At 41.4% G+C, this 23,601-nt stretch overlaps 2 protein-coding genes across 5 annotated transcripts; one reads left to right on the top strand and one right to left on the bottom strand.

The window, feature by feature from the left end:
* Positions 1 to 340: 340 nt before the first annotated feature.
* trim33 (tripartite motif containing 33) lies at positions 341 to 19,064 on the bottom strand. Of its 4 annotated transcripts, XM_062563372.1 has the most exons (21): positions 18,437 to 19,064; positions 14,501 to 14,619; positions 13,669 to 13,822; positions 13,194 to 13,326; positions 12,540 to 12,656; positions 12,279 to 12,393; positions 11,585 to 11,731; positions 11,006 to 11,123; positions 10,462 to 10,799; positions 9,717 to 9,911; positions 7,822 to 7,878; positions 7,448 to 7,648; positions 6,857 to 6,989; positions 6,388 to 6,451; positions 6,150 to 6,303; positions 5,617 to 6,056; positions 4,903 to 5,014; positions 4,751 to 4,825; positions 4,236 to 4,388; positions 2,600 to 2,650; positions 341 to 1,097 (listed from the first exon to the last, which is right to left on the bottom strand). In XM_062563372.1, exons 1-21 carry the CDS (start codon positions 19,014 to 19,016, stop codon positions 864 to 866), a joined length of 3,690 nt encoding a protein of 1,229 aa, XP_062419356.1. In that variant the 5' UTR covers positions 19,017 to 19,064; the 3' UTR covers positions 341 to 863. The 4 variants fall into 4 exon arrangements, with proteins under 4 accessions (XP_062419356.1, XP_037334801.2, XP_062419359.1 ...); XM_037478904.2 differs by lacking the exon at positions 7,822 to 7,878 and having other exon boundaries at positions 18,437 to 19,063; XM_062563375.1 differs by lacking the exon at positions 2,600 to 2,650 and having other exon boundaries at positions 18,437 to 19,063.
* Positions 19,065 to 19,812: 748 nt separating this feature from the next.
* Positions 19,813 to 23,277, top strand: bcas2 (BCAS2 pre-mRNA processing factor). The gene is made up of 7 exons (XM_037480781.2): positions 19,813 to 20,016; positions 20,816 to 20,908; positions 20,997 to 21,067; positions 21,949 to 22,110; positions 22,198 to 22,248; positions 22,345 to 22,425; positions 22,517 to 23,277. Exons 1-7 carry the CDS (start codon positions 19,924 to 19,926, stop codon positions 22,641 to 22,643), a joined length of 678 nt encoding a protein of 225 aa, XP_037336678.1. The 5' UTR covers positions 19,813 to 19,923; the 3' UTR covers positions 22,644 to 23,277.
* Positions 23,278 to 23,601: the final 324 nt, after the last annotated feature.

Here is a 23,601-nt window from a genome sequence, read left to right on the forward strand (position 1 = left end):
GGTGTAGCACATGTGGTATATACACATTGACTTGCTGAATGCTAATGATGTACTTTTCCCACTGTGCTAGTGACAGTCTGTTGCTTATTAGAGGTAGAGACACTTTATGTGAAAGGATGTAGCGGTGAAATGTGTACGCACAATAAAAAGAACACCAGGGAGACATTTTGAAAGCAGCAACGTTGACACCTGGACAAATTTGATCAAAACAATTTGCAGAGCTAGACACCAAGAATATGTGCAAACATGTTTACCTTGTTTTTGTCATTTTGGTGAACTACTCCTGCAAAGAGCTTGCTGGCAATCCCAAACCTAGTCAACAGCACACATTTTGTTGGGATAGATTTCAAGAAGAGGTTTATTGATGACGCAACCAAACACCTATACCGTAGGAATACCTTCAGTGGGCTAGATTCTCTTATTTACACAATGCTTCCACTAAGTAATACAAATACTTTGTTTCACGTCAAAGTATAGATATAATACATTAAGAACTGGAACAGAGGAATCCAACGTTTTATAAAGCAACTGCAACAACAAATCTACAAATGAATATGGATGATAGAAAAGAAAGTAGCAATCAGTAACTTAACTACCTCAAATCAAATCTTACTTTAGTATATGTACAAGCAAGTTCCTCTGTCCGTGAAATGAGGAGAAAATGCAGCTCTTCTTTGCTTCTGGCCTCAAGAGTTCTGGGCAGACGTCTAATGTAGTTGACAGTAATTATTTCCAAGGCGAGGATGCGATTTCCCCGAAGCACTTTGTACAGTGATGCTTGTCCTTTTTGGCTGTTGCCTCAACGAAAAATGAGATATATGGGATTTGAGGAAGACAGTTTTGTTTCGTCTGTGAATGGCTTCTCACTTAATGTGGAACACTTTCTCATCCGTTTTTAACCGCTTGCGTCTGGGCTGTATGAAGTGGTCCTCGGAGTCGTCTGTGTCGCCGTCGTCCATCTTCTCCTTGGTCTCTGGGCACTCCGTTTCCGGCGTTTCTGTTGTTTCGGCGAAGCTCTGCCCTGGGAACGTCTCTAGCAGCTTCTCCTCGAAGTACAGGCTTACCGCCTTGCCAGATATCGCCATCTCGGACCCCACCTGCCAGAGGAAGAGGAGGAGGAGAGAGAGAGAGGGTGTGGGGGTGGGTTGAAGAAGAGTGATATGGAAGCGGCACGTGGTGAGCGTACGTCGAGCAGGAAAAGTAAATGGGTTGAAGCGGGGAGGAGGAGGAAGACGAGAATAGGGAGACAAATTAGACGAGGTAGGAGGGCCCTGGCTGAACGTTGCTGAACAGAGTACAGAAATCCTACCGCCCCGTCCCACTGAGGCTCCATGAAGCATTCACACTGTCAGATAGATCAGTGGCTGAGTAGAGTTTAGCTGGTTTCAAATACTAAAAAAGGGTCAAGGATTCCAGTCGGGCAAACATTTTAATATTTGCATCTCTAAAAAAGTTTTTGAAACCTGGTGGTGATGTACCAGTTACAACAACATGAACATTGAAAATAGTTTGTACCACTTCTGATGCATAAAATAAATGTTGATGTTATATGGAAAGAAAACAAAAGCCATAAAGCTGCATGGATGTGCCTGACAGCGCACAAAAAAAATAAAACAACAAATGTACAATACATAAATATTAATTTGAGATGAGATTTCACACTGCCACTGTGTGGAGTTCAACTTAAAACTGACATTTCCTACAGTTTCAAACTACCCGAAACTCCCCCCCCTGCCAATGAAAGAAGGACCCGTGTCCCCCTGCTTATCTGAATGTGAGAACCCAGATACTGTTTGTTTGAACAAAATAGAATCTGAACAGCTTCAGGAAATGAGCCCTAAAGCAGGACATTGATATAAAAATGCTTAAAACATGATGATTTTAAATGAGCTCAATGCTTTGAAGGGCCAAGCAAGCCGTGACTCCTTGAGCCCCTCACAGGCATACGCCTGCACCTCGTCTCATATCCACTCGTGTACGGTTACAGGGTGGACAGAATACACTAGTGACCACACACAATCACACATTCACTGCGAAACAGGCAGCAAAACTCATCAGCTCTCAGGTATTGTGAACCTATACATGAATATATTATATCCGTACAACCATAGCATTAAACTGAGCATCAAAAGTAGAACCTGTAATAGAGAATGTGTGCTTGTAAGAGAACACTAAATGGAAAAAAACAACTTGCCATGTGAAGCAAAAGTGCACGCAGGCATTTTAGAGCAAACAAGGTTGCTCACTGGCTGGCCAATGGCCGCCTTTGTGCACTTTGCTCATGCAGATACATTCATTATGGTTGCCACAGCCCCCGGATTAATTACATTACATTACAACACCTGTATAGCACATGAAGCTTTGCTGCGTTAAGCAGAGGTAGGTAAGAGTTTGTGCTTTGTACGGCGTGTTGGTTTTGGAAAGATACAGATATGGGCTGACGCAGACCCACCCCCAAATCTAACAAGCCGTTTCACTTTTACTTGAATGATGGTCTGCTGCTCATGGATTCTCTATGCGAAAGATGAAGGGCAAAAACATTTCTTGGAGTCTCAGTGGGAGGAGACCGGACATCTGTTCTCTATTTGAAACGGCTTACCTGCGTATTAATCTGTTTCTCCTCATCATAAACCTGGATTATTCGAGACATCTAAAAAGGGGCAATAACATTACAACAAACAGTGAGGCAGCAAGGGGGAGGAAGAAAAAAGTTCAAAGCACAGGCAGGTTAAATATGAACAGATCAGAACTGTTGTCCTTTCACTGCGCTCGAGCCTACAGATGTGCAACACCGAGATGTTTCAGCGTGAAGTCAGTTCTGCACTTCTGTCCTGAACAGGAAACTACCGGGAACGTGGGATCATTTCAGTTCAGTTTCACTTTTTATATGTTCTTACAGCACAGTGCTGTCTTTTTCTTTCCACTTCTGTGTAAATGTATGTCAGGAATGTTAATAATATAATCATAGAAATGAATCAGTCACAGAACTGTGGCGAACGGAAAAAACGGAAAAAGGAGGATAAAAGTATTTTCTCTCAGAATGCTTTAACTATCGAGTGCTTAAGGCCAAATGAGCAATTTCTCTTTAAAAGCGATAGCATTTAAGCTGTCCTCAACTGATTTCCCTGTCTGGAAATATAGTTTCTTTGTTGTTATGTGTATATGCCAAATGAACACAGGCTCTCGTTGGAAAATGACCTCCCAACACTGATTAATGGCAGACCGACAGATCCATAACTGTTCCAGATGTTAGAAGAAATATTGGAAGCCTCTTTTTGTTACAAAAGGGAAAAACAATTCTAAACTAAACAGAATTCTTTTAAAAAGCATCAATCTGGAAAATGTAGTTATTTATACGTTTCCAGAAGTGGTCCCCAGGTGCCTGAATAATCACATGAGTAATTAAAAACTCAGTCATAACTAAGAATTTGACTAATTACATTGAAGACTTCCTTCTGCTAAAAAGTCTCTCTCAGGCATCACCAACATCCTTCTTCGGTGAGAAACCTGCTAGCTTCCGGTTCCTTTTTGTTACAAAATAATGTTGCATCCGTGGGGAAGTTGATTAAGATCAACACTGTCCAAATTGAATGACGCGTCTGGGTAGTCTACGTTGTCATTCCGCACATGGGTAACTTCTTTAACAAACAGAAGCTCCCTCATGTGGTTGAAAGGTGTAGCACATGAACACAAAGCATCCGTTAGAGCACATTCCTCTAGGTGACATATCAAGCAGGAATTCATTGCACACAGAGGGTTTGTGAGATCATCAGCAGTTTAACAGATACCCACAACAAAATAAATACACCCGGTATAAGTTCACCTAAATCATTTCCCCAATAACTGAATCAAGTAGCCGTGGTGACAGAAAATTCTGATATCTCCATGTGATGCAGACAGTGTTAAAAGGACTCAGACAAGGTTTCGGCGGTCAGCGAGATGAATTTAGCCCTCCTGCCAACAGCCAATGTTAGTTGGTGGAGAGCACTGTACGCACATCGCAGGCCGTAAGCACCCATTCCCCCTTTTGTTTACATAAGGTTAGACTAATGTATTCAGGTGAGGTATTAGCCCTAATTCAAATTGTGTTTGACACAGGACTCAATCGAAGCTATTCAATTAGCCAGTGGGTATACAAACTCCAACTCCTATTGGTCCAACCCTCTGCATGCACACACACCATCGGATGCCATTCTTCCCAAGCACCAAGCAGGCTCAAGATTCATGCCGCTCACCTCGTTGTAATCGGCACAGTTTTTGAAGATCAGACGCATGTCGGACACAAACTCCTGGATGGAACGGTAGTACTGGGAGCTTCGCAACTGGAGCCTCCTCTTCACCTTCTTCAGGTCCATGGGCTGCTTGATAATCTTGAAGTAGTTCGGCACCTGGTTGAACAGAACTGGGTCAGACCAAATCTCTAGACCTGCATCCGAGGATGTCGAGAAGTTTGTATTTGGCTGGAATGTGTGAGGTGGAGGACCATAAGGCTTGCTTTTTAAGAGAGCTGTGGTTAACTCACCAAAGTGTGAATTAAAAGAGAATTAAGTGTCAGAAAGACATTTTCCCCCAGTTTCATTAACAGATTCAACGCATTGCTGAGATGTTTTCCCGTAAAAATATGGCTGTACCAAATGCACTATTTTTTACATTCAACGCTTCAAATGAGTGTAGTATAGAGAACTGATTTGTATTGGTATTAGCCATTTCTGCGTGTGTGCGTGCGTGCATGCGTCGAGGAGCTACTTACAGAGCTAGCAACCGGTTCCCTGAAGCCCACGCTGAGCTCATGACAGAAGATGTGCAACAGAAGGCGTTCACATTTCTGCAGCGAGGGGAAGAGAGCGCATTAGTTGCCTTGTACACGTCACGAGGAGAGGAGGCCGTGGCGGCTGTACTGACCCTTTGGTCCTGTGGACTCAGGTCCTGCTCTCCTTTGATTTTCTTGCTGTCGTCACAGTATTCTATCTCCGGGGTTGTCAGGCTTCGGCAAAACGTACAAAGAAAGTCACCCCTGAGACACACAAAAAAAAAGAGGATATTATGATAACATTTACTTTCACGCTTGGCATGGAAGACGAGCTGCAGCTGAAGGCCAAATGATGCGTTGATGAATGATGTCTTACTATATTACTGTCGGCCTGACAGATCTGCCCACTAGAATCTCCTTTTTACTGTTGCATTTCATCCTTTCTACACCGTTGCCCCCGTTTCAGAGAAATCGTGTTCCAGGACATTCCAATTTTAGGTGCTGAAATACCTGGTGTGACAGAATGGGCCCAGTGTTTCCCCTACTATTCAATAGGGGGGCGCCTAGATGCTAGAATTATTAACAGTGACTGGCTCTTATCAGCTGATCATATTTTACCCCATTTACAAGTAACATCAGTGTTTAACAATGAAAATCACTGCAACTGCAAAAATTAAACTCTTAATCTCAGTCTTTTTTACCACTGCAATACAGCGTGGTGTTTTTTGAGTGCTAGCAAAGTCTCTACGGTGTGACATGATTTAGAGGGGTGTTCACAGCGCTACCAAAATATCCAGTGTGAATGTTGTGACAATGTGCGACAGTAGTTGAGGAACCAAGAGAAATGACCGAGACTGATCACTTACGTCGGGAAGATTTTTATGGTGGGCACATGGCATTTCATGTGGAAGACTTTTGGGCAGCGGTCACAGCATAGCAGGTTACCACCGTTGATACAAACAGCACACCAGTCTTCATTTGGGTCTTCCTCTTTCCCACCAGAGTTGCCTGTTCCAGCCAACACCCCTTCCCCTATGTCGTCTGTCCCCTTGCTGGAGTTTCCATTAGTAAGGGGAGCGGCAACGATGCTGCTGCTGTTGTTGTTGTTGTTCTCAGAGGATAACGAGGTAGTGGAGGTCATAGTTGAATTTGCAGTAGAGGCTGCGGCACTGGAGCCATTTAGTCCAGAACACGGAGGATCGGATTGGGGTTCTGTTTTGATGCGCTCTGCTAAAGCCTTGCAAGCATCTTGGCCAGTAGACACAACTCCCAATACAGGAAGGGTGCTGTTGTCCGGACTGCTCATCTGGGGGTTAAAAAATAAATAAATAAATATATTAGGGCTGTCAAAATGAACATGTTAATCTATGCAATTAATCTCACAACACTGGTTACATACCATGCAGGCACTCCTCCCGGAATCTTTGCCCAGCTCCGTCTTCAGAGAAGATGCTGGACAGTTGTAGCGGTCCTCTGTACCAGGCTCTTGCTTCACCCTCAGCTGGTCCACCGAAGCTCCGCCTCCTGGCCCCGCCCTCCCCGCAGAGCTACAGCTGATAAAACAACCATAAAAAAAAGATTAACGTAACAGATTAAAATCAATTGTTGCCACTATGATACCCTCATTATCTTCTTACCTGCCCCTGCTACCTGTGCTGGAATTGCTAGAAGGTCGTGCTGGTGTGTGGGCATTCGACAAACCTGCAGACAGAAAACAAATACACAGGTGATGATTACACAGCAGTACAAATACAATGTACAAATTTTATTTAATTTCTCTCGGGACATACAAGGGCCAAGAGTATCTGGGAAGGCGATACAGGATATGATAAAAGGGAGTGGGCAATTTAGAATGTGTAACACCCCACAATTCTATCAAATGGTAATATCTGATATGTTCTGGAAATTCAAGTTAAATTACTTACATACAAGTAAAAATAACATTTTGCAGTTTGAGTCAAAGCCTTTGTGAAATAAGTCCTTACCACTGAATCGGAGGTCTGTGATGTTATCAATGTGATTAGATCCATTTAGAAAGAAGGATATACATTTAAATAAATAAACACTAAACAGGAAGTCCTGTCAGATGTAATCCATGTGTGGTACCTGATGATCCAGGAGAGTGTGTGGAGAGTCCAGGCGAGGGGTTCATGTCCACTGAGCCGAGGTGATGCTGCGTGCTGGCTGTGATGTAGCGAGACAGGAGGTGTCCAAGGTTGCTGGAACCGGCATCCTCCAGCTAAGGAAGCACAGTGGCCAAAAACAACAAGCAGGGAATCAAAGTCACTCAAAAAGGTCAATGGATTTTTGCGAAAACTTGACTAAACCAAGGAAAATATTGGAAAGATTTGGCCTGTGTCAAATCTGTTCACTCATTTGCCAAATCACACTTTGTAGTTGCATTTCTCCACACCTTCCCTCGTCAATAATACCCTTTAGAAATGTATAGACATTCAAATATTTGGTTTCGTATATTTACATATTATTCCTTTAAATAAATATTCAAATGTTTATCATAATCTTAATTATGCGTTACATTAGACTATCCTTAAACGTTGATATTTTATAGTTCTGGACATATTTGAATAAAATTATATACAAAATAAATACACAATAAAGGGGCAGGTTCTTATAATAAAAATAAATAAGGAAGGTTACAAGACCCAAACATCAAAAACAATGTTAGCATGATCGCACCTGAATGGGCGGGATCTCCGGCAGGCAGGGCAGGTTCTCGGGGTTAGTGACGGAGGGGATCAGCTCGATGGGGCCTATGACTGGGCTCGCAGGGCCGCGGTGAGTATGGGCACCTGCCATACTTGCACTGGTAGGACTCGTAGGGTTGGCATTATGAAGGGATGCCACCGGGAAAGGGCCTGCGTGACCTGGGTTGGAATGCTGCATAGAAAGAGACGGAGGGATGAAGGAGAAAAGGGTGGGAGGACAGTCATTCGCTCACTTTCACCAAAAAAAAACATTGTGGAAGAAACAACATGGTTGCACTATCATGCATTTGGGTGACACATGCTGCACAAAACACAAATGACAAAGTAGGAAAAAAGGTGCCAAACCCCTGATTGTAGTAAGAAACGAAACCTTTGGTGGCTCATCTCAGATTCTATAGACATCTGGACACAAAAAAAAGGGGGCTATAGTGGAAGTTTCTCTTAACTATTCTTACATGCAAGCAGTAAATGTACATTTACCATTCTGTGCATTATTTGACAGGTGAAAATAATCAGGGATATGCGTATTGATCTTCGTTAAGGCATTGTAAAGAAGTAGGACGCAGTGTATTTACACCTTTCAATGAAAACTCATTTCAGATTTTAATCGGCTCTTGGTCTGTTTTTTTTTTGTATGGATGTTCAAGAACACCCGTAGTTAAATCAAATTTAGATTTCTGTTGGGTGCAAAAGGCTTTCCGTGTTTGAAAAGGTGATATTACTGATAATGTTTAAATCAAAGTCAATACTGCCAATACTGGGAGTGAAATACACAAGTAGCAAACGGTCTGCCAACGTGAAAATGAAGAAGCATTGAGGTTCCTTGTGGAATTATTGACCATGGGTAGCACCATGAAGCTGCATTTCAGAGACCGGGTCCCTGTTTTGTTTCTTGCACACAAACAAGGAAACAGTCACACCTATGATGTCACGCCTGTTGATGGCACTGATCATCAGCAGGTAGCGATAACACCAATGAAGACATGGAAGAAGAAGACTGGGAGCTATTAGATGTAAACAAGGGAGGGAAATTCACTTGACACGGTTGTTAGTTCTCAAGGACACACACATTATGTTTGGGGAGGAGCTAAATGTAAACGTGATTCTTGTTTGATTACAAGAAACCTTCACAGGGCCCTTTTCTAAACACAAAGAAATAAACTGGACTTTTACCTTGTTGGTCAGAATTATTTAAGAATCGAGCACAAACACAGCCATTTGCATTTTTGTTTAAATAAAGGCAGAATTCTTTCAGCTTGTTTTGAGAACTTTGTGTGGTTACCAACCAAAACTAGCGGCCCTTTATACTGCTGAACCTTCAATGTTATCTAATGTGTAGCCATTTCAGCAGACCACGGTTCTGTTTCCACTGTTAACAATCTGCGTTGGATGCGAGTTAAAGTGAATTTTATGTTAATGCCAATGAAAATTCAAAATACCATTAGCTATGGTTATAATAATTGGCAGTAAGATGTCATTTCCTTTTCTTTGAGTTTTTGGTTCATTTTGGTCAGGTGCAATGCTTCTGAAAAATATGAAATAGATAAACAAAAATTGTAATATACCGTATTTATTATTTAACTTTCAAAATTGTTTTATTTTAATACTGGCAACTCTGAAGATAAGTAACTTACGTTACAATATTTTTAAGCATATAAAAGATTTCCCAAATACTCAGTGATGGATATTGACACCAATACAACTATGCAAGATTTCTGTAAATACCCCTAATACAACTGAAATGTTTTTTTAAAAGAAATCGTGATATGTATATGTATACAGGATTGCGACATTTTACAGTTGTAAATAGACCTATTTACTCTAGCTCTGTGTTGGACGCCCTGTGTACGGGCTGACTAATTACTACCGTATTTTACTTATTTGACATACTTTTAAGAATAAAAACCACATTGCACCAAAAAAGGAAAATCTAGATATACTTGCCCCTAAAACTCGACAAACTTGGTGCAAAAACAAAAAAGGATACTTAAATCTGTTAGTATTCCCAAATCATTTGTTAGCATTGGATAGAAAAGCATGCACAAACAAATTGTACTGCAAATACTGTACATTTCTTTCTCAAGCAAGCTATTTGGCATCTACAACAACATCTACCACATTTGTACTACACATCATTTAGAGCCAACAGATGAGTTAGACAAAAAACACATAGAAAATCCAAACAGTCAAAGTATGTTCCTCCATTTATCCATTTGAAACCGGAGTGTGTTTGCACTGACCTGTCTCTGGAGCTGAGGCTGCATCATGGCCGGATACTGCTGTCCATTAAGTCTGGGCTGAGCTGTGGCCATTCGGACCTGTGGTGGACCCGGGAGACGCATATGGTGGGAGGAAGAGTACATGGGGGGACCTGGCCCACCATTCATACCCACAGGCCCCCTCGGTAGCTGTTGCATACTGATGAGCCTTGGAGGCTGTCGAAAACCAGACACAAAAAAACGGATCATTGAGTAAATAAAAGCAGGGCTACTTGCTAACAAGGAGAATTTCAAGGTAATGCATTTGCTGGAAACAAAAAAACATTTAGTTAATGCTGACATGATTGGTTGATTTATTGGTTCCTAACTAAAGACTTATAAATTCAGACGTAGTGTATATTCTTTAATTATATTCACGGGTTACAGACCCTCAAATGCAAAGATTGGTGTGCTTTTCCTTGTTTGACAACATTAAATCATTTATTCCGATGCTTTTGACAGATGACTAGACAAATGAAGTGATCTTGGATCACATCCTCATCTATTCAGACATTACCAAGTGAACAACTGTGTTCAACTTAAAATTCATTCTTATAGAAGTTTGTCACCAAAGCCGTCCCAGACTGGTCCAGTTATCCCTTAATAGTCCTAATCTTGTATAGCCAGATCTCCATTTGAGGAACTTCTGAAGTCTGGAGGGGTATAGGACAGATTTTTTGTTGTATTCCACAGTTGTCCTCTCCTGACTGGTGAAAGTTTTTCATACCTGCTGCTGACCCATCGGTTGCGCGGTCTGTCTTGCATGCTGCTGGGATATTTGGGAGGCAATGCGCATCTGTTGCTGGATCTGCTGCTGCTGGTGTTGCTGGTGTTGTTGTTGTTGTTGTTGCTGCTGCTGCTGCTGTTGCTGTTGCTGCTGTTGGTGGTTATGGTGCTTTTGCTGTGCATAGGCCGCCTGCTGCATGTGCTGCAGCCGGAGCTGGGCCAAGTTAATCTGTCCTGCTTGTTTGCTGTGATGAACCTGTCCTGGAGAAATGGGTGGACCTCCCACCATCACACCGGGCTGTTGCACGGGTATCGGGGGCTTCTCGATAACCAAATTACCTACAAAGAGATAACAGCTTTATTCATAGAAGTGCACATGCTCCAGACAGATGTGAAATATTCCTTGATTGTACTTGCAACAGGACACTTGAATTTCATCCTACTGTTTACAGCCCTTGTACAATAAATAATGCATGACTTAATCTGGTGAGACAGATGAATTGATCTTGCCACAATATAATAATGAGGTAATAAGGATCTCTTACCTAGATTGACTACGTTTTTGGCCCAGAAAGTGGGGTCACAAAAGAAGCGCACAACTCCATTAGCCTGGGGTGCTGGCTCTAGTCTGGCCTTGAAGAGCTGGCGAAGCTGGAACAGAATCTACACACACGCACACAAAAATATGTGTTCTTCAGGTTAACAAGCCTGGCTTTAGTGGAGGAACAACTGCTCTGTTTGTCAAAATGCGAATGGGAAGAATTATTGCTACGAAAATAAATAAATAAAACAAACAAACAGAGCTGACGGTCTTAGGGCAACTCAAAGACATCCAGCAGAAGCCTTAGAGGTAATAAAAAAAAAATAACCCAGCCAAAGGACGTGCTAATTCGCTGATAGACTTATCTAGAAAAAGGCTGAATACTAGCTACAACACGACATCTGAGACTTCATTGCTGTTGATGAGGAGTTGTATCAGAGGCAAACACAACTCTGATGGTCCTCAAAACTTTAACCCATAAAGTAGAGAAATGCTTTCATGTACAGCAGGGATCTACCGTGCAAATGCAATGCTGTATTATTATCTCAAACTGCTGAACATCTGGGTAACAGGAGAAACATACCAGCCTCTTGCTGTAGAGCAGCGCCGTGCTGCTGCCAGTAGAGATGGCCCACTGGCAGAAGCCGAGGACGTGGTGGATCTGTTGGGCCAGCTGGGTGGTGTCCTTATGCTGAGACACAAGCCTCATACTACGCTCTTTGGTCACACTCTAGACAGAGAGTGAGATTATTCTGGTTATGGCACTGTTTCTGAGAACAATTTGTTGGCATGTGGAAAGAGAAAGATATTTGATTAGATCAAAATTGAATGATCCTTGTGAGTTATTAAAGCAGTCGATAAAAAATGCAGCAAAATAATTAAGTAAATAAGCAAACAACAAATGGAGAAGTATATAACAAACAAGATTCAATGACCAAACTGAGTAAATATATTCAGTCGAAGCCGGGATTTTATAGATGGGTAAATTGAAATAAAAAAACATATACAGTAAACAAGAAAGGGTCAACATCAAGAATCAAATTTGAAAGGTGCGAGTACACAATGTAATAAATGTGTTGCATTTCTCTTCATATTTGTATGGATAAGTGAAGCTTCATGCAATCCATGTGGTCGATATGTGGTTTCTCTGAAATGAGTGTGTTTGACGGCAATTAGAGCGAATCAACAACAATGGAATTAGCACACATAGGCACAAAAAAAAAAATCGTTTTGATTGTGCAGATCTTCGCAGAACTGACTCAATTATATTATCTTACCTCCAACTGCTGTAGAAGGGACTTGCCCTTCTTGTTGATCTCATTAATAAGAGTAAATACTGCAATTTTGATCTCATGCTCCACCTTCTTGTGTGTATCATTCAGCTCTTTTAACCTGGATGAAAAAAAAAAACGCTCAATTTAGAGTCCCAAGCCACAAACAGAAAAGCTCACCGCATGTGGCAGCCAATAGTCATGGATAACAACGTACAGTAGTATTGTCAACGGGGAGGACTGGAAGTACAAAAAATAATCTCACACCTGCTTTGCACCTGAGAGACAGAGTAATGGACATAGTTCTTCTTTTCCTGTAGTTTGGCCACGCTGGTCTCGATGATCCCTTTCTGGTTTTGGAAAGCCTCCTCAAGGAACTGATACCTGAGAGCAGGGAGGAGGGGGGGGGGTGTGTAACTCTCTATAAGTCAACAACTTTGATCTGATTGTATTAATGACTAACGGGGTATTTATGAGAATGTGAGCAGGGAATTATTTCCTTTTCTTTTCTTTGTCTTTACCATGTTGGAGTATATCAGTCTTTGACCAGTTAAGCTGTAGTGAAGCCAGAGCGAGGAACTCGCCCCAGGTCGTTATAATGCATGCACAACACGATTTGTTTCTTTACAGGGCTTGAACAAAGGCAATAAAGTACTGCATTAATGTGAGATATTAATCAACATATAATTAAAACACCTCCTATGCATTGTGAATTTCAGTTTATGGCTTCAGAGCCTTTCTCAAGGGTCTGAGCTTTTGCACCTGCGAGGCGGGCGCTAAGGTGCCAAGCACAAGTGTTACCTTCAGGCACTTGAAGCATTAGTAAGTTAACGCTTAAAAATCGCTTGATAAGCTTTGGCTATTGCTTCTTTTGCTTTTTAGTTTAGCATCCCTTGAAGGATGTGCTAGACGTTGAGCTACCTGTGCTCCTTGTGTTCCAGCAGCTGGCAGTCCCTACAGGTCAATGTGTCACAGGTCTCACAGAAAAGCTTCAGAGGCTCCTGTTTGTGGATCGGACAGAAAACCGGCCTCTGCCCCGAAGTACCAACAGACTCTGTAAACAGAAAAGAGAAAATGGGGAACCAGAAATCAGTAAAGGTAACTGATTCGCAGAAAAACAGTGAAAGAACAAAAAGTCCAAAATTCATGTCAATGCAAAAATCTTGTCAAAGCCAGTTTACATTTGCAAACAGGTGGAAAAAGACTTCGGGGTGTATGGTCCCCGGCTAGAGTTACCATCTCAGCAACCAGACTCTGCAGAAATGTTACCATGGCAACAGCATATCAGTTGCACCACATTCTCCAACAGTGCTCCAACTAGGGTTCGTCTTATTTTGCAGTCTTAGCATCCAAAAACATTGGTAGAGCCCTTCACTGTGAGGTTCAGCCATTTTACCGGAGGCAGCGTCAGCATCCTCCTTTGTGTGAATCTTGTGGTCCTTGGTTATTTTCACCCGCTGGTGGGCCTCCACGCAGGTCTTACACAGCCATTCGCCGCACTCCACGCAAAACCCTATGGTTCCTGCATTGTCCTCGCAGCTTGTGCATACCTGGAAAAGATCACGCCATAAATCATAGACCCGGACTCAATAATCAGTTTGGGTGCTGACCGATGCAGCTTAGAAATGTGGGCTCAGATCAAGGAATGATGTTGCCTTGATTTATGACACAGGCTTTGAGATGTTGTACATGATTTCAAAGCTGAAAGAATGTCTGATATCAAAGTGCTAACTTACCATTACCAGTAGTACGGTAAAGAGAACCAGTTATATTAAAGCCTAAACTACCTGCTTACATAAGTATTATTATGCGTCCCAAAGTTGACTCATGGTGGTCATTGGTTCTCTACAATCGGTCAGTTCAACTGGATTTGTTACAGTGCAGATTCTGTGGCTGAGTAATGGGTCAAGCGCTGAATTGCAATGTTTTTAGCAGTGGTGCAAAAGGAGAGCCAAAGTTATTGAAACAATAAAAATAAGCATCTTGCATATTTGGGAGGATTATTTACTAGATCTTGCATCTCACTTCAGAAAAGTAGCAGACAAACCTGTTACACACAGTGAACATCTTAGAAATGAATCTTGTTAGTGATTTTAAAAGGTTTTCATCAGTGGTTGCAGGTTGGACTAAGCTAAATACTTTGTTTTGTTGTTGCTTTATTAGAAAGTAAAATATCAGAATCCCATAAACACAACATTATGTATGCAAGGCTAACCGATTTGACGTACCTGTGCAGCCTTTTCATCAGACGCACCGCTGGCCTCTGTGGTATCTTTGACAAAGTAGTTATCAATGATGTCGCTCTGTTTGTAGTCCTGGTGGCATACTGAACAGCGCATAACATTTACTGTGGACAAAGTAGACAGAAAAAAAGGGTTCAAATGATACATAGTTCAAATGAGACACAAAAAAAACTACCAGGCCACACATTCAGTGTTTTTAAATAGCAATCTTTGAAGAAAAATAGAAGGATAAGTCTACTTTAAATCTATTCCGTGACCTTTTATGCATATTTCTTCCAGCTTTTCTTAAAAATTCTTGACACTGGGATAGCCAATTGATTTATCGCATGTCTCCAGAGGATTCAATCTAGTCATCTTTGGCATGTTTATTAGAATATTAAATGACATGGCCAGACTGTTTAACTTAATCGCATGAGTTGGCTTAGTTAATAGAATTAGTTCAATCACTGCTATAATGGTACGCCCCTAAAAACAATTAGTTCAGTGCATCAACATTTCTATTTATTTTCTCAAGTCTGTTTATGTGCAGTTTAATATTTTGCACATTGACACATAATCAATATAAATTGAGTCAGCATGGTATATGTCACCCCTCCTCTACCTCATAAACCCCCCCTGCCAGCTGAGATAAAAACTGGTTGAAGCCAGTTTGAACCGGTCTACACTGGCTTGAGCAGCACACAGCCGGTTTGTGTAAGCTCCAGCTGCATGGGTCTCTGGGTGATTGATCATGAAAGCAGATGGACTGGGTTTGTGTTGAGGGAGGAACGAGAAAACACACACACACACACACCTATATAACATTTTTTTTTTAAAGAGGACGCAAGATCACAACAGCCAATTCCAACCCAATGAGCGGTCAGGTTTGATCAGTTATGCCAAATATACATCACTCGAGGCGATTTGCACATGCAGGGAGAAAAAGAACCAGAAATCTATCACAGTGAGACACAAACCAGGACAACACTGGGATTAAGGCATTAGATCATACTTGAATCACAAATCTCAGGAGACCTCATTCATTTTGAAGGGATCGATATCACATTTCAACTTCCCTTTCATTTACTCAAAGAATATGTGTATTTTAGTCCAATTTAGTCATCTAGTAATGTTTTTCACCCCTTAAAATTAAAGAGACAAGTAGATAAGAAAATAAGGTTGACACACATTTAGCTTGGGCATCAGACAGACTTCAGGCCCACATGATGGTTCTGGATATATTCGAATTGTGTAAGAAGCTAAACAGCAAGCCACATTACAAGCTGCTGCCTTGTATTACAACAGACAGCACAGAAGAGCAGTAGAGAGTACGAATGAATTCATGAGCAGCAAAGTTGTTTTTGAACCTGCAGCATTGCCAACGAGCTGTTACAGTTCCTCATTTCATGGACACAACATAACAAGAATCAGGATTTCCTGATTGTGTATCATTTTACCACATTTCCTATGATCAGGTAAATGCTCAATATCATCAATCAGTAACCTGGGCTAGTGTCATTTGAAATCCATGATTTGAAGCCATGATAATCCATTACTATAAATCTATTTGCTAACAAACTTTTTGTGGGATCTAACTGCTGCAGTGGTAGAACTACCACCCCCCTCCTGCCCCCCACTTCCAAAACTCCAGTCGGACTCAACTGAGGCCAAAGGAACAATTCAAATGTTAAACTTCTACAGCTGAATAAGGGAATTTGTGGCACATCATCAACTAAGAGCAAATAGAAACCCCTAAAAAGAGTCATATTAGTTTGACCGGACTGACGTGTTTTACGTTTGTGGAGATGGAGTCACGGTTATAAAAGCAATTAAAAATCCACAATAAATGTTCTTTAACAAGGAAAGAAACACAACAACAACAGTTAGTGACAAATCAATTATTATACATACTTGTAGATTTATAAAATTACCCCACCGAACTGCATGCTGCGTACAGCTCGCCCGCTATCACATCAAGAAGAAACCCTGTGGCTACATGAAAACACGGAAAAGAGCGATGCAGGAGGAACAACAAGAGACCAGAGTTGCACAAACACAACTTGTGCCCAACTGAGGAGTTTTGTGCTGTTTAAAGGTTTTTGGTTTTGAAAAATCTGAGGTAAGTTAGATCAGAAAACAATCTGGTGGCAACACTACCAACATGCTAACACAAGTTGGCCAGCAGGAGGGAACAACTGTTCAGGTTGTCTGCGTTGCTTTAAGGCGTAAATGAATGTATGCGTTACCTCCAATAAAAACATACTGTGATACCGCCATAATCATATTGCCATATGAATTTTTGGCCAAACCGCCCAGTCCTACATGATATTAAAACTCTCCAATGAGACTGAGACCAATAGTGCTATAGCTTGGTAGCTGGTACTGAGGGGAAGTAAAGTCGACATAAAAAAACCTAAAACCTGGAGATTAAAAGGACTGAGATGTCAGCGAGTGATTTCTGTATACCGACAGGGCTCGGGTCTGTTTTTATTGGATTTTGGAGTTCAGCACTGCACAATTGTTTAATATTATCGAGGTTTATATAAAACATAAAATGATTCCAAGCACCTGAAAGATAATATTGGTTAAGTTCCTCTACAAAATATCAACTGGCAAATAAGTTAAAGAGAGGCTACATCAGAAAATTATAGATTGAACAGTGCAAAATGAAAGCGACAAAACCTAAATCTACTTTTGAGCAGTGAATACATCTTTTCAACCTGGTCCGTGTTTCCCGAAAGGAAACCAAAAGCGTGCAAAGCCTATTGTTTTGCTTTATTTTCCCAAGTCTGTTTTGCAGCATGAAGCTTTTGTTAACTCCAGCTAAACTGTTGGTGACTGACTATTGGGGCTTTTCTGAGGTATCCGACAATCAAGCTTCAAAAAACATATACGGCCATTATAGTCTCTTCATCCTGTAATGTGCCCAGGATTTAAAAGCTGTACGGTAATAAACAAATTGACAAGACAAATCTGTGTATGCACTGACATGCATGAACTGTTAATTATATTGTATTTTATTTTCCGGGGGTTAATCATTTGGGAGACCTCGTAATTATGCCTAACCTATGTCCCATCGCTATGGTTATGATCCAAGTCCTTATTCCGACATAATATATCAAAAATAGTACAGAGATGTCCTACAGTCATATTTTCAGATCTGCTGTTTGGATGAATATAACCAAGATGCTGTTGAATAAAACATTTTGGTTTCTAGGAACCCGGTAAAAATACATTTCTATATAAAGTAGCTATTAATATAGTTTAATAGTATTTTTTAACTCCAGTCAGTCTCTTCACTTGAGAATAGCTCACTGTTAATGAATACTTTGACAAGAGGCAAACTGTGCGTTTGATCACCATCCATTCATGTTAATACAGTCTAATGGTTAATATAATGACAAGTCAATATTGTTGTAAAACATTAACAACTTATGAATTGCTCAATTTCCAGAGGGATTGTATATAGCGTCAGCTTTCTCTCGGTTATGTCGGAAAACATCTGACATATCCTAACATGGCAACTTGGCAACAAAATCTGTTACTTTAAGTGGATGCAGCTTCCACAACCATCTCATTTGATCCTCTTGGTCCATGCTTGACACAAAATACAATAACGTTATATTGTTGTAGAAAAGCCGATGAACGGATTGACCAATGGGAGTGTATCAAGCTTACCGGTTTCTTCAAATAAAAACTCTAGTCTTATTAAAGTTATAATTGTTTTAAAGCTAGCGTTGGGTATAAAGAATTAGACCAACCTGGTGTCACTTTCTCTGTATTAAAATAAATTAACCTCCAACTATTGAAGCCCACATTATGGACAAACCGCAATTGATCTTAACAGATCATACGTGTGTTCAAAGATCACGTTCAATCAAACATTAGTTGACGTTCCCTAATGTTCCGGAAAGAGTTAATTAACTCTGTGAAATAACTCACCTATGTGTGTGTCCGTTTGCCCGTGTGGTCCGGGTACCTGTACGCTGATCTGTCGATCTGGTTGCGGGATACATTTCAGGCAAAAGGAGTGCAAACAGGGCAGAAGTTTGGGTTCACAGTCTCGGCTCTGAAGACTTTGTTTACACACTGCGCACGTATCCAGAAAATTAATGGGAGTCGATACCGGCGTAGCCGCTGGAGCCGTCGGTGGGGGGGACATTTCAGTGGTGACACCACTGACAGGAGCATTCGCGGCGGGCACGGTTTCAGCTGCCACCGGCTCCGCATTGGTGCTGCTGGAGCCAGTCGGGCTGACGGCGTTGCTACCGCTAACATTGACTTCCCCAGCTGCTGCAGCAGCAGCCCCGCTGCTGCTTACGTCTCCGCCGTCGCTGGTGGGTGTTGGTGTCTCGTTGCCTTTATCGTTGGACTCTGTTTCGTCCTCGCCCTTTGTATTAGAGTCTATGACTATGACTGCATTTTCATCTTTCTTTTCTGGCTGCTCGTTATCTTGTGCTGCGAGCACAGAGTCCGAATTAGCAGATGGCTCCATATCCTCCTCGCCTTTGTTGTCCGCCATCTTCCTTCCTCTTTGAACCGCTGCACGCCCTGCGTAACTTCACGGCCGACGAGTACGTGTGATGACGTCATTACGTCGCCCAATACCGTATTAACTTGTTTATGGCCAGTAAACACTACGATTTAAATAATCTACTCGGCAACAAATACCCCATTTCAGAAAACAATTAGCGTTGGCTCAACGCTCTTGCACTATTTATGAACTGTCTATCATATGAATCAGACACCTGACGGGATATACATATCTGTAATAAAACGATATTGCACACAGAAAAAACAGCATAGTTTTTTTTTCTAAAAACCGAAATAATCCATATTGCAACAAAAAAACCTGTCTCACAATGTCTCACAAGAAATTATATATATATATATACCCACCCCTGGGTTTTTGTATTTAAAAACAATATATATATATATAAGATGTCTTGATATATATTAAGATGTCTTGTTTTTAAATACAAAAACCCAGGGGTGGGCGGGTTCCGTTGGGGGGGGGGGGGTAGTGGAGATTGTGGGAGATGGGGGGTCTGGGTCGGGAGGTTCCGTGGGGGTTCGCCGGGTCGGGGTCCGTGTGTGTGGGGCGAGGTTGGCGGGGTGAGGGTCCATTGGGAGAATGACCATTTTAAAATATTTCTAAAACTGGAAAAAATCAAGGCTGGAGCCTCAGAAGTGTAAATTTAGTAGGACATATGCAAACCCTTTTACAGCAAGTACAGCTTTTTCACTCAAGCAGCAGTTCCGACCTTCCGCTCCACTAGATGTCGCAAACAATTTCTCAGGGCCGTACTAGTAAAGGCTTTTATTCTGAAGGTTGAGACCCGAATCACTGACCTTTCGTTGGCTGTGAAGTTTTTACGTTTTTGTAGCTACGAGGGCCATAACAAAATCATCAATATAGACTGATTAAAATGGCTGGAACGGCTTCAGTCGCTGGCGAAGTGTTCGTCGATGCTTTGCCATATTTCGACCAAGGTTACGATGCCGCAGGTGTCCGAGAAGCGGTGAGTAAACACGCAGCATGCTAACCGCAGCGTGTGTGCTAATGTTAGCAAGCGTTACCTTTATAGAAACATGTTTGAATAGGACACTGAGCAATCCCCAAACAACGGCACGCCATTCCGGTAGTCCACGTATTATTGTAGCAAACGTACTAACGTCAGTTACATTTCACGTTTTTCTTGTGGGAGGCAGCGTTAAAGGTACTGTTTTCCATGTAATGCTAACGTTAGCGTTAGCTTTGCTTCTTGGGTGAGGAGCGTATGAGTAGCCTCTGTATCACTCGTCAGAAGACACGTTAGAAAATTAACGTTAAATTACAACGTTAGAGCATAAGTTAGTTGTTCGGGGTTTTCATTGGCAAAATGGCATATGAGAGCAACGCCTGTTTAGCTGTTCCTACTCCACTCCTAATGTGTTATGTTAGTTATGTCCCATATTACCACAGTACAACGAATCAAAGTATCCAAAAGAGCTTTTAATTCTTCACGGGGCCCTAGTGACACACACTGAATTTAGGGGCATTTAGGGGGAATTTCACCGCAGACATTTGCAAATATCTTTCAATAGAAGGTGAAGCATGGAATAATTACGAACTTCTCAATTACTATTTTATTATGAGATCCACATCTTGCCTTTGCATGGTTTCAAAGTGCTTATTTGAAGTCACTTTGTCTACCTGATGTAATGTATTAGGTACATGCATCCTGAAAGCAACTAGTACTGTAACACCTGTACTAGTTTCTAAACCGTTTCTTATTTGTTGCAGTGTTTTGAAACCTTGGGTAATTTTTTGTTCTCCAGGCCGCAGCGTTGGTGGAGGAGGAAACTAGAAGATACCGACCAACCAAGAACTACCTGAGCTACTTGCAAACGCCGGACTTCTCTACGTTTGAGGTGGCCAAATCCTCAGACCTCTGAAACCCCTTTTTCACATTCAAATTGTTGTGACAGAAATAACGGCAAATTTCTTTTCACTCATTAGACAGAAATCATGAGGAATGAATTTGATCGGCTGGCGGCTCGGCAGCCCATGGATCTCCTGAGCATGAAGAGGTAAACAATAAGATACTGCTGGAGTCTGTGTTTATATTTAAAGCTGCTAAAAACCTGAATCAAAGGCATGCACATTTCTGTGGGGAAACTTATGCATATACAAAGACTCATTAGAAGATTCTGCTGCGTCCAACGATGATAAAGTTCTGCCGTTTGCTCATTTACCTCAAGAACGGGTATAAACACTTGTAGTATAAAATATAATAATACATTGCTGGTGATGTACAAACATTTTTTTACAGTGATTCATTTTAATATTTTCTAGTTTATTCTCTTTAGGAATGTCTTGAAAGCAAACTGCTCTTTGAAAAGTAGTCCTTGCTCTTGTAACAAGCAAATGTATTGATTGGAAAGTTAAGAAGAAGGATAAGAAGTTAAAAGATGTGCCATAAGGCATTAGTGCAAGCAGCACGGTGAGTAAATATTGAGAAACGCAACAATCCCATAAAATCACAATAATGAATTTACTATTATTATCAATTGATCTAATATTTATATAAGTTATTTGATACAAACTTCCAGAATAGCAAGTGGCCATAGTAAATTCTAATATTCTGTGTACTAATCATAGCAAACTACAAAAAACAAAATCACATTTCTGAAGATCGAACCAGTTAAATTTGTCTTAAAGAATTGGCAAATAATGCAAAAAGTGACAATCCTTTTTAATTATTTTAGCTCTGAGCCTGTATGTATCTTTGGGTGGACGGGATTCAAATATCACCTCTTTGAACAAACTGCTGCTGTAATGTTAGATGTTAAATCCTGTAGGCTTTTATTTCAGGCCTCGTTTCTAAAATCCAACGTTTTATAGATAATGCAAACAATTATAAGTTGCCGCTGCTGTTCTGACTCCGCTTTACTCTCCATCACCCGCGGAGATATGAGCTGCCAGCACCCTCGTCAGGACAGAAGAACGACATTACGGCGTGGCAGGAGTGTGTGAACAACTCGATGGCCCAGCTGGAGCACCAAGCGGTCCGCATCGAGAACCTGGAGCTCATGTCGCAGTACGGAACCAACGCATGGAAGGTCTACAACGAGTAAGTGATGGCGGGCGTTTGCCACGAACATCAATTCCGTGCATAATTAGTCTGAAAACTAACGTGTTTATTATCGTCCTGCTGCAGTAACTTGGCCTTCATGATTGAGATAGCCCAAAAGGAACTGCAGAAATTCAGGTGAAGTGATTACTGGAACATTGTTGGGGGAGGAAAGTGTCAGTAAACAAGCTTGCACACATCTTACCAGTTCCATTTCTCATGTTTGCCAAGCAGGAAGCAAATTCAGGATCTAAACTGGCAGCGTAAAAACGACCAGTTGGCAGGAGGAGCCAAGCTGCGAGAGCTGGAGTCAAAGTATGTTGTTAAGCGCTTTTAATAGGCAGTGCACGGCAACGTGAAGGCAAGATTCTCCTCTTGAGTAACATCTGTGTCCGTCCCTCAACAGCTGGGTGTCTCTGGTCAGTAAAAACTTTGAGATCGAGCGGGCCATCGTCCAGCTGGAGAACGAAGTAACCCAACTGAGACAACAGCAGGGCGACGAGAACAAGGAGAATATTCGGCAAGACTTCTAGAGCAGCTGATGTCACCCTCGCAGCACTGATCTACAATCTGGTGACCCCTCAAATCAGATGACTTCTACTTTCATCAACTGACTAAGCGGCAACATGGGGAGGGCTACCTTTATGGAGATGAAACATGAAACCGCTCATGTTTAACTGCATCGTGAAATAACTTTCGCCATTCAGAAGGAGCAGTGAAGAAACCTTTTATGCCACTTGTACAGTGAAACAGCGGTGAGATGTGGGATAATCAACCCCCTTTTTCCTTCCACACTTAAAAGATCTTTAAAGCAAGATTATGTATAGTTTTCAACTGGATTTTTGGTGATTAATGGTAGCAAAACACAAAATTTATGTTCTCAGCATTGCAAAGTGGGTTCATTGGCTTTTACATTATATTCTTCTTTTGCTACAGATACTCTAGCATTAATCCAGAAGTGCCCAAAGTGGCATTAATCAGAAAAATGTACACAATCTGGATTTAATGTGGAATTCCGACCAACATGTAGATTTCAACTCTTTGAGGGGATCTAGAATTGAGTGTAAATATTTTTGTCCAGTCTGTCAGAAGACAGCTCCTTCTTAAGTCCACCTTTACTTCATGTCATTTTTGTACGATCTTTTAATAAAATGAACATCTCTTGTATTTGACTGTGGATTGGACTTTCTTTCTCATCAAAAGGTTTAATCCGGATAAAATTGATCCGGATTTAGTAATCCTTTTTTTTTTTTTGTGATCCGAGATCACGTGATCCAGCTTACTTTTGAGCCAGTTTTTCAAAGCAACATCAGATTGGATCAATCTGGTCCGGATAGGAACTTTTCAGGATCACCAAATCTGGATAACCAGTGCTCAAACAGGAAAGGAAATCACAATGTAGAACTATAGATATGTAAAGAGCAACAAGTAGAATAGCCAGTGTGGGGTCAATATAAGTTTGTTTTTATTTGAAATGAAAACACATTTAAA

Source organism: Pungitius pungitius, chromosome 1, assembly GCF_949316345.1.
Source record: "Pungitius pungitius chromosome 1, fPunPun2.1, whole genome shotgun sequence".
Lineage (NCBI taxonomy): Eukaryota > Metazoa > Chordata > Actinopteri > Perciformes > Gasterosteidae > Pungitius > Pungitius pungitius.

Bases quoted from the DNA above. Each gene is read 5' to 3' on its own strand.
- trim33 (XM_062563372.1), bottom strand. From the start codon at position 19,016: ATGGCGGACAACAAAGGCGAGGAGGATATGGAGCCATCTGCTAATTCG. The intron at 12,394-12,539 runs GTGTGAGATTAT...TTTTTCATCCAG, and splicing joins GTCTCTCAGGTGCAAAGCAG to GTTAAAAGAGCTGAATGATA. The intron at 1,098-2,599 runs GTAAGCCGTTTC...TTCCTCTGGCAG, and splicing joins AGAAACAGATTAATACGCAG to GTGGGGTCCGAGATGGCGAT.
- bcas2 (XM_037480781.2), top strand. From the start codon at position 19,924: ATGGCTGGAACGGCTTCAGTCGCTGGCGAAGTGTTCGTCGATGCTTTG. The intron at 22,111-22,197 runs GTAAGTGATGGC...GTCCTGCTGCAG, and splicing joins GCATGGAAGGTCTACAACGA to TAACTTGGCCTTCATGATTG. The intron at 22,249-22,344 runs GTGAAGTGATTA...TTTGCCAAGCAG, and splicing joins AAGGAACTGCAGAAATTCAG to GAAGCAAATTCAGGATCTAA.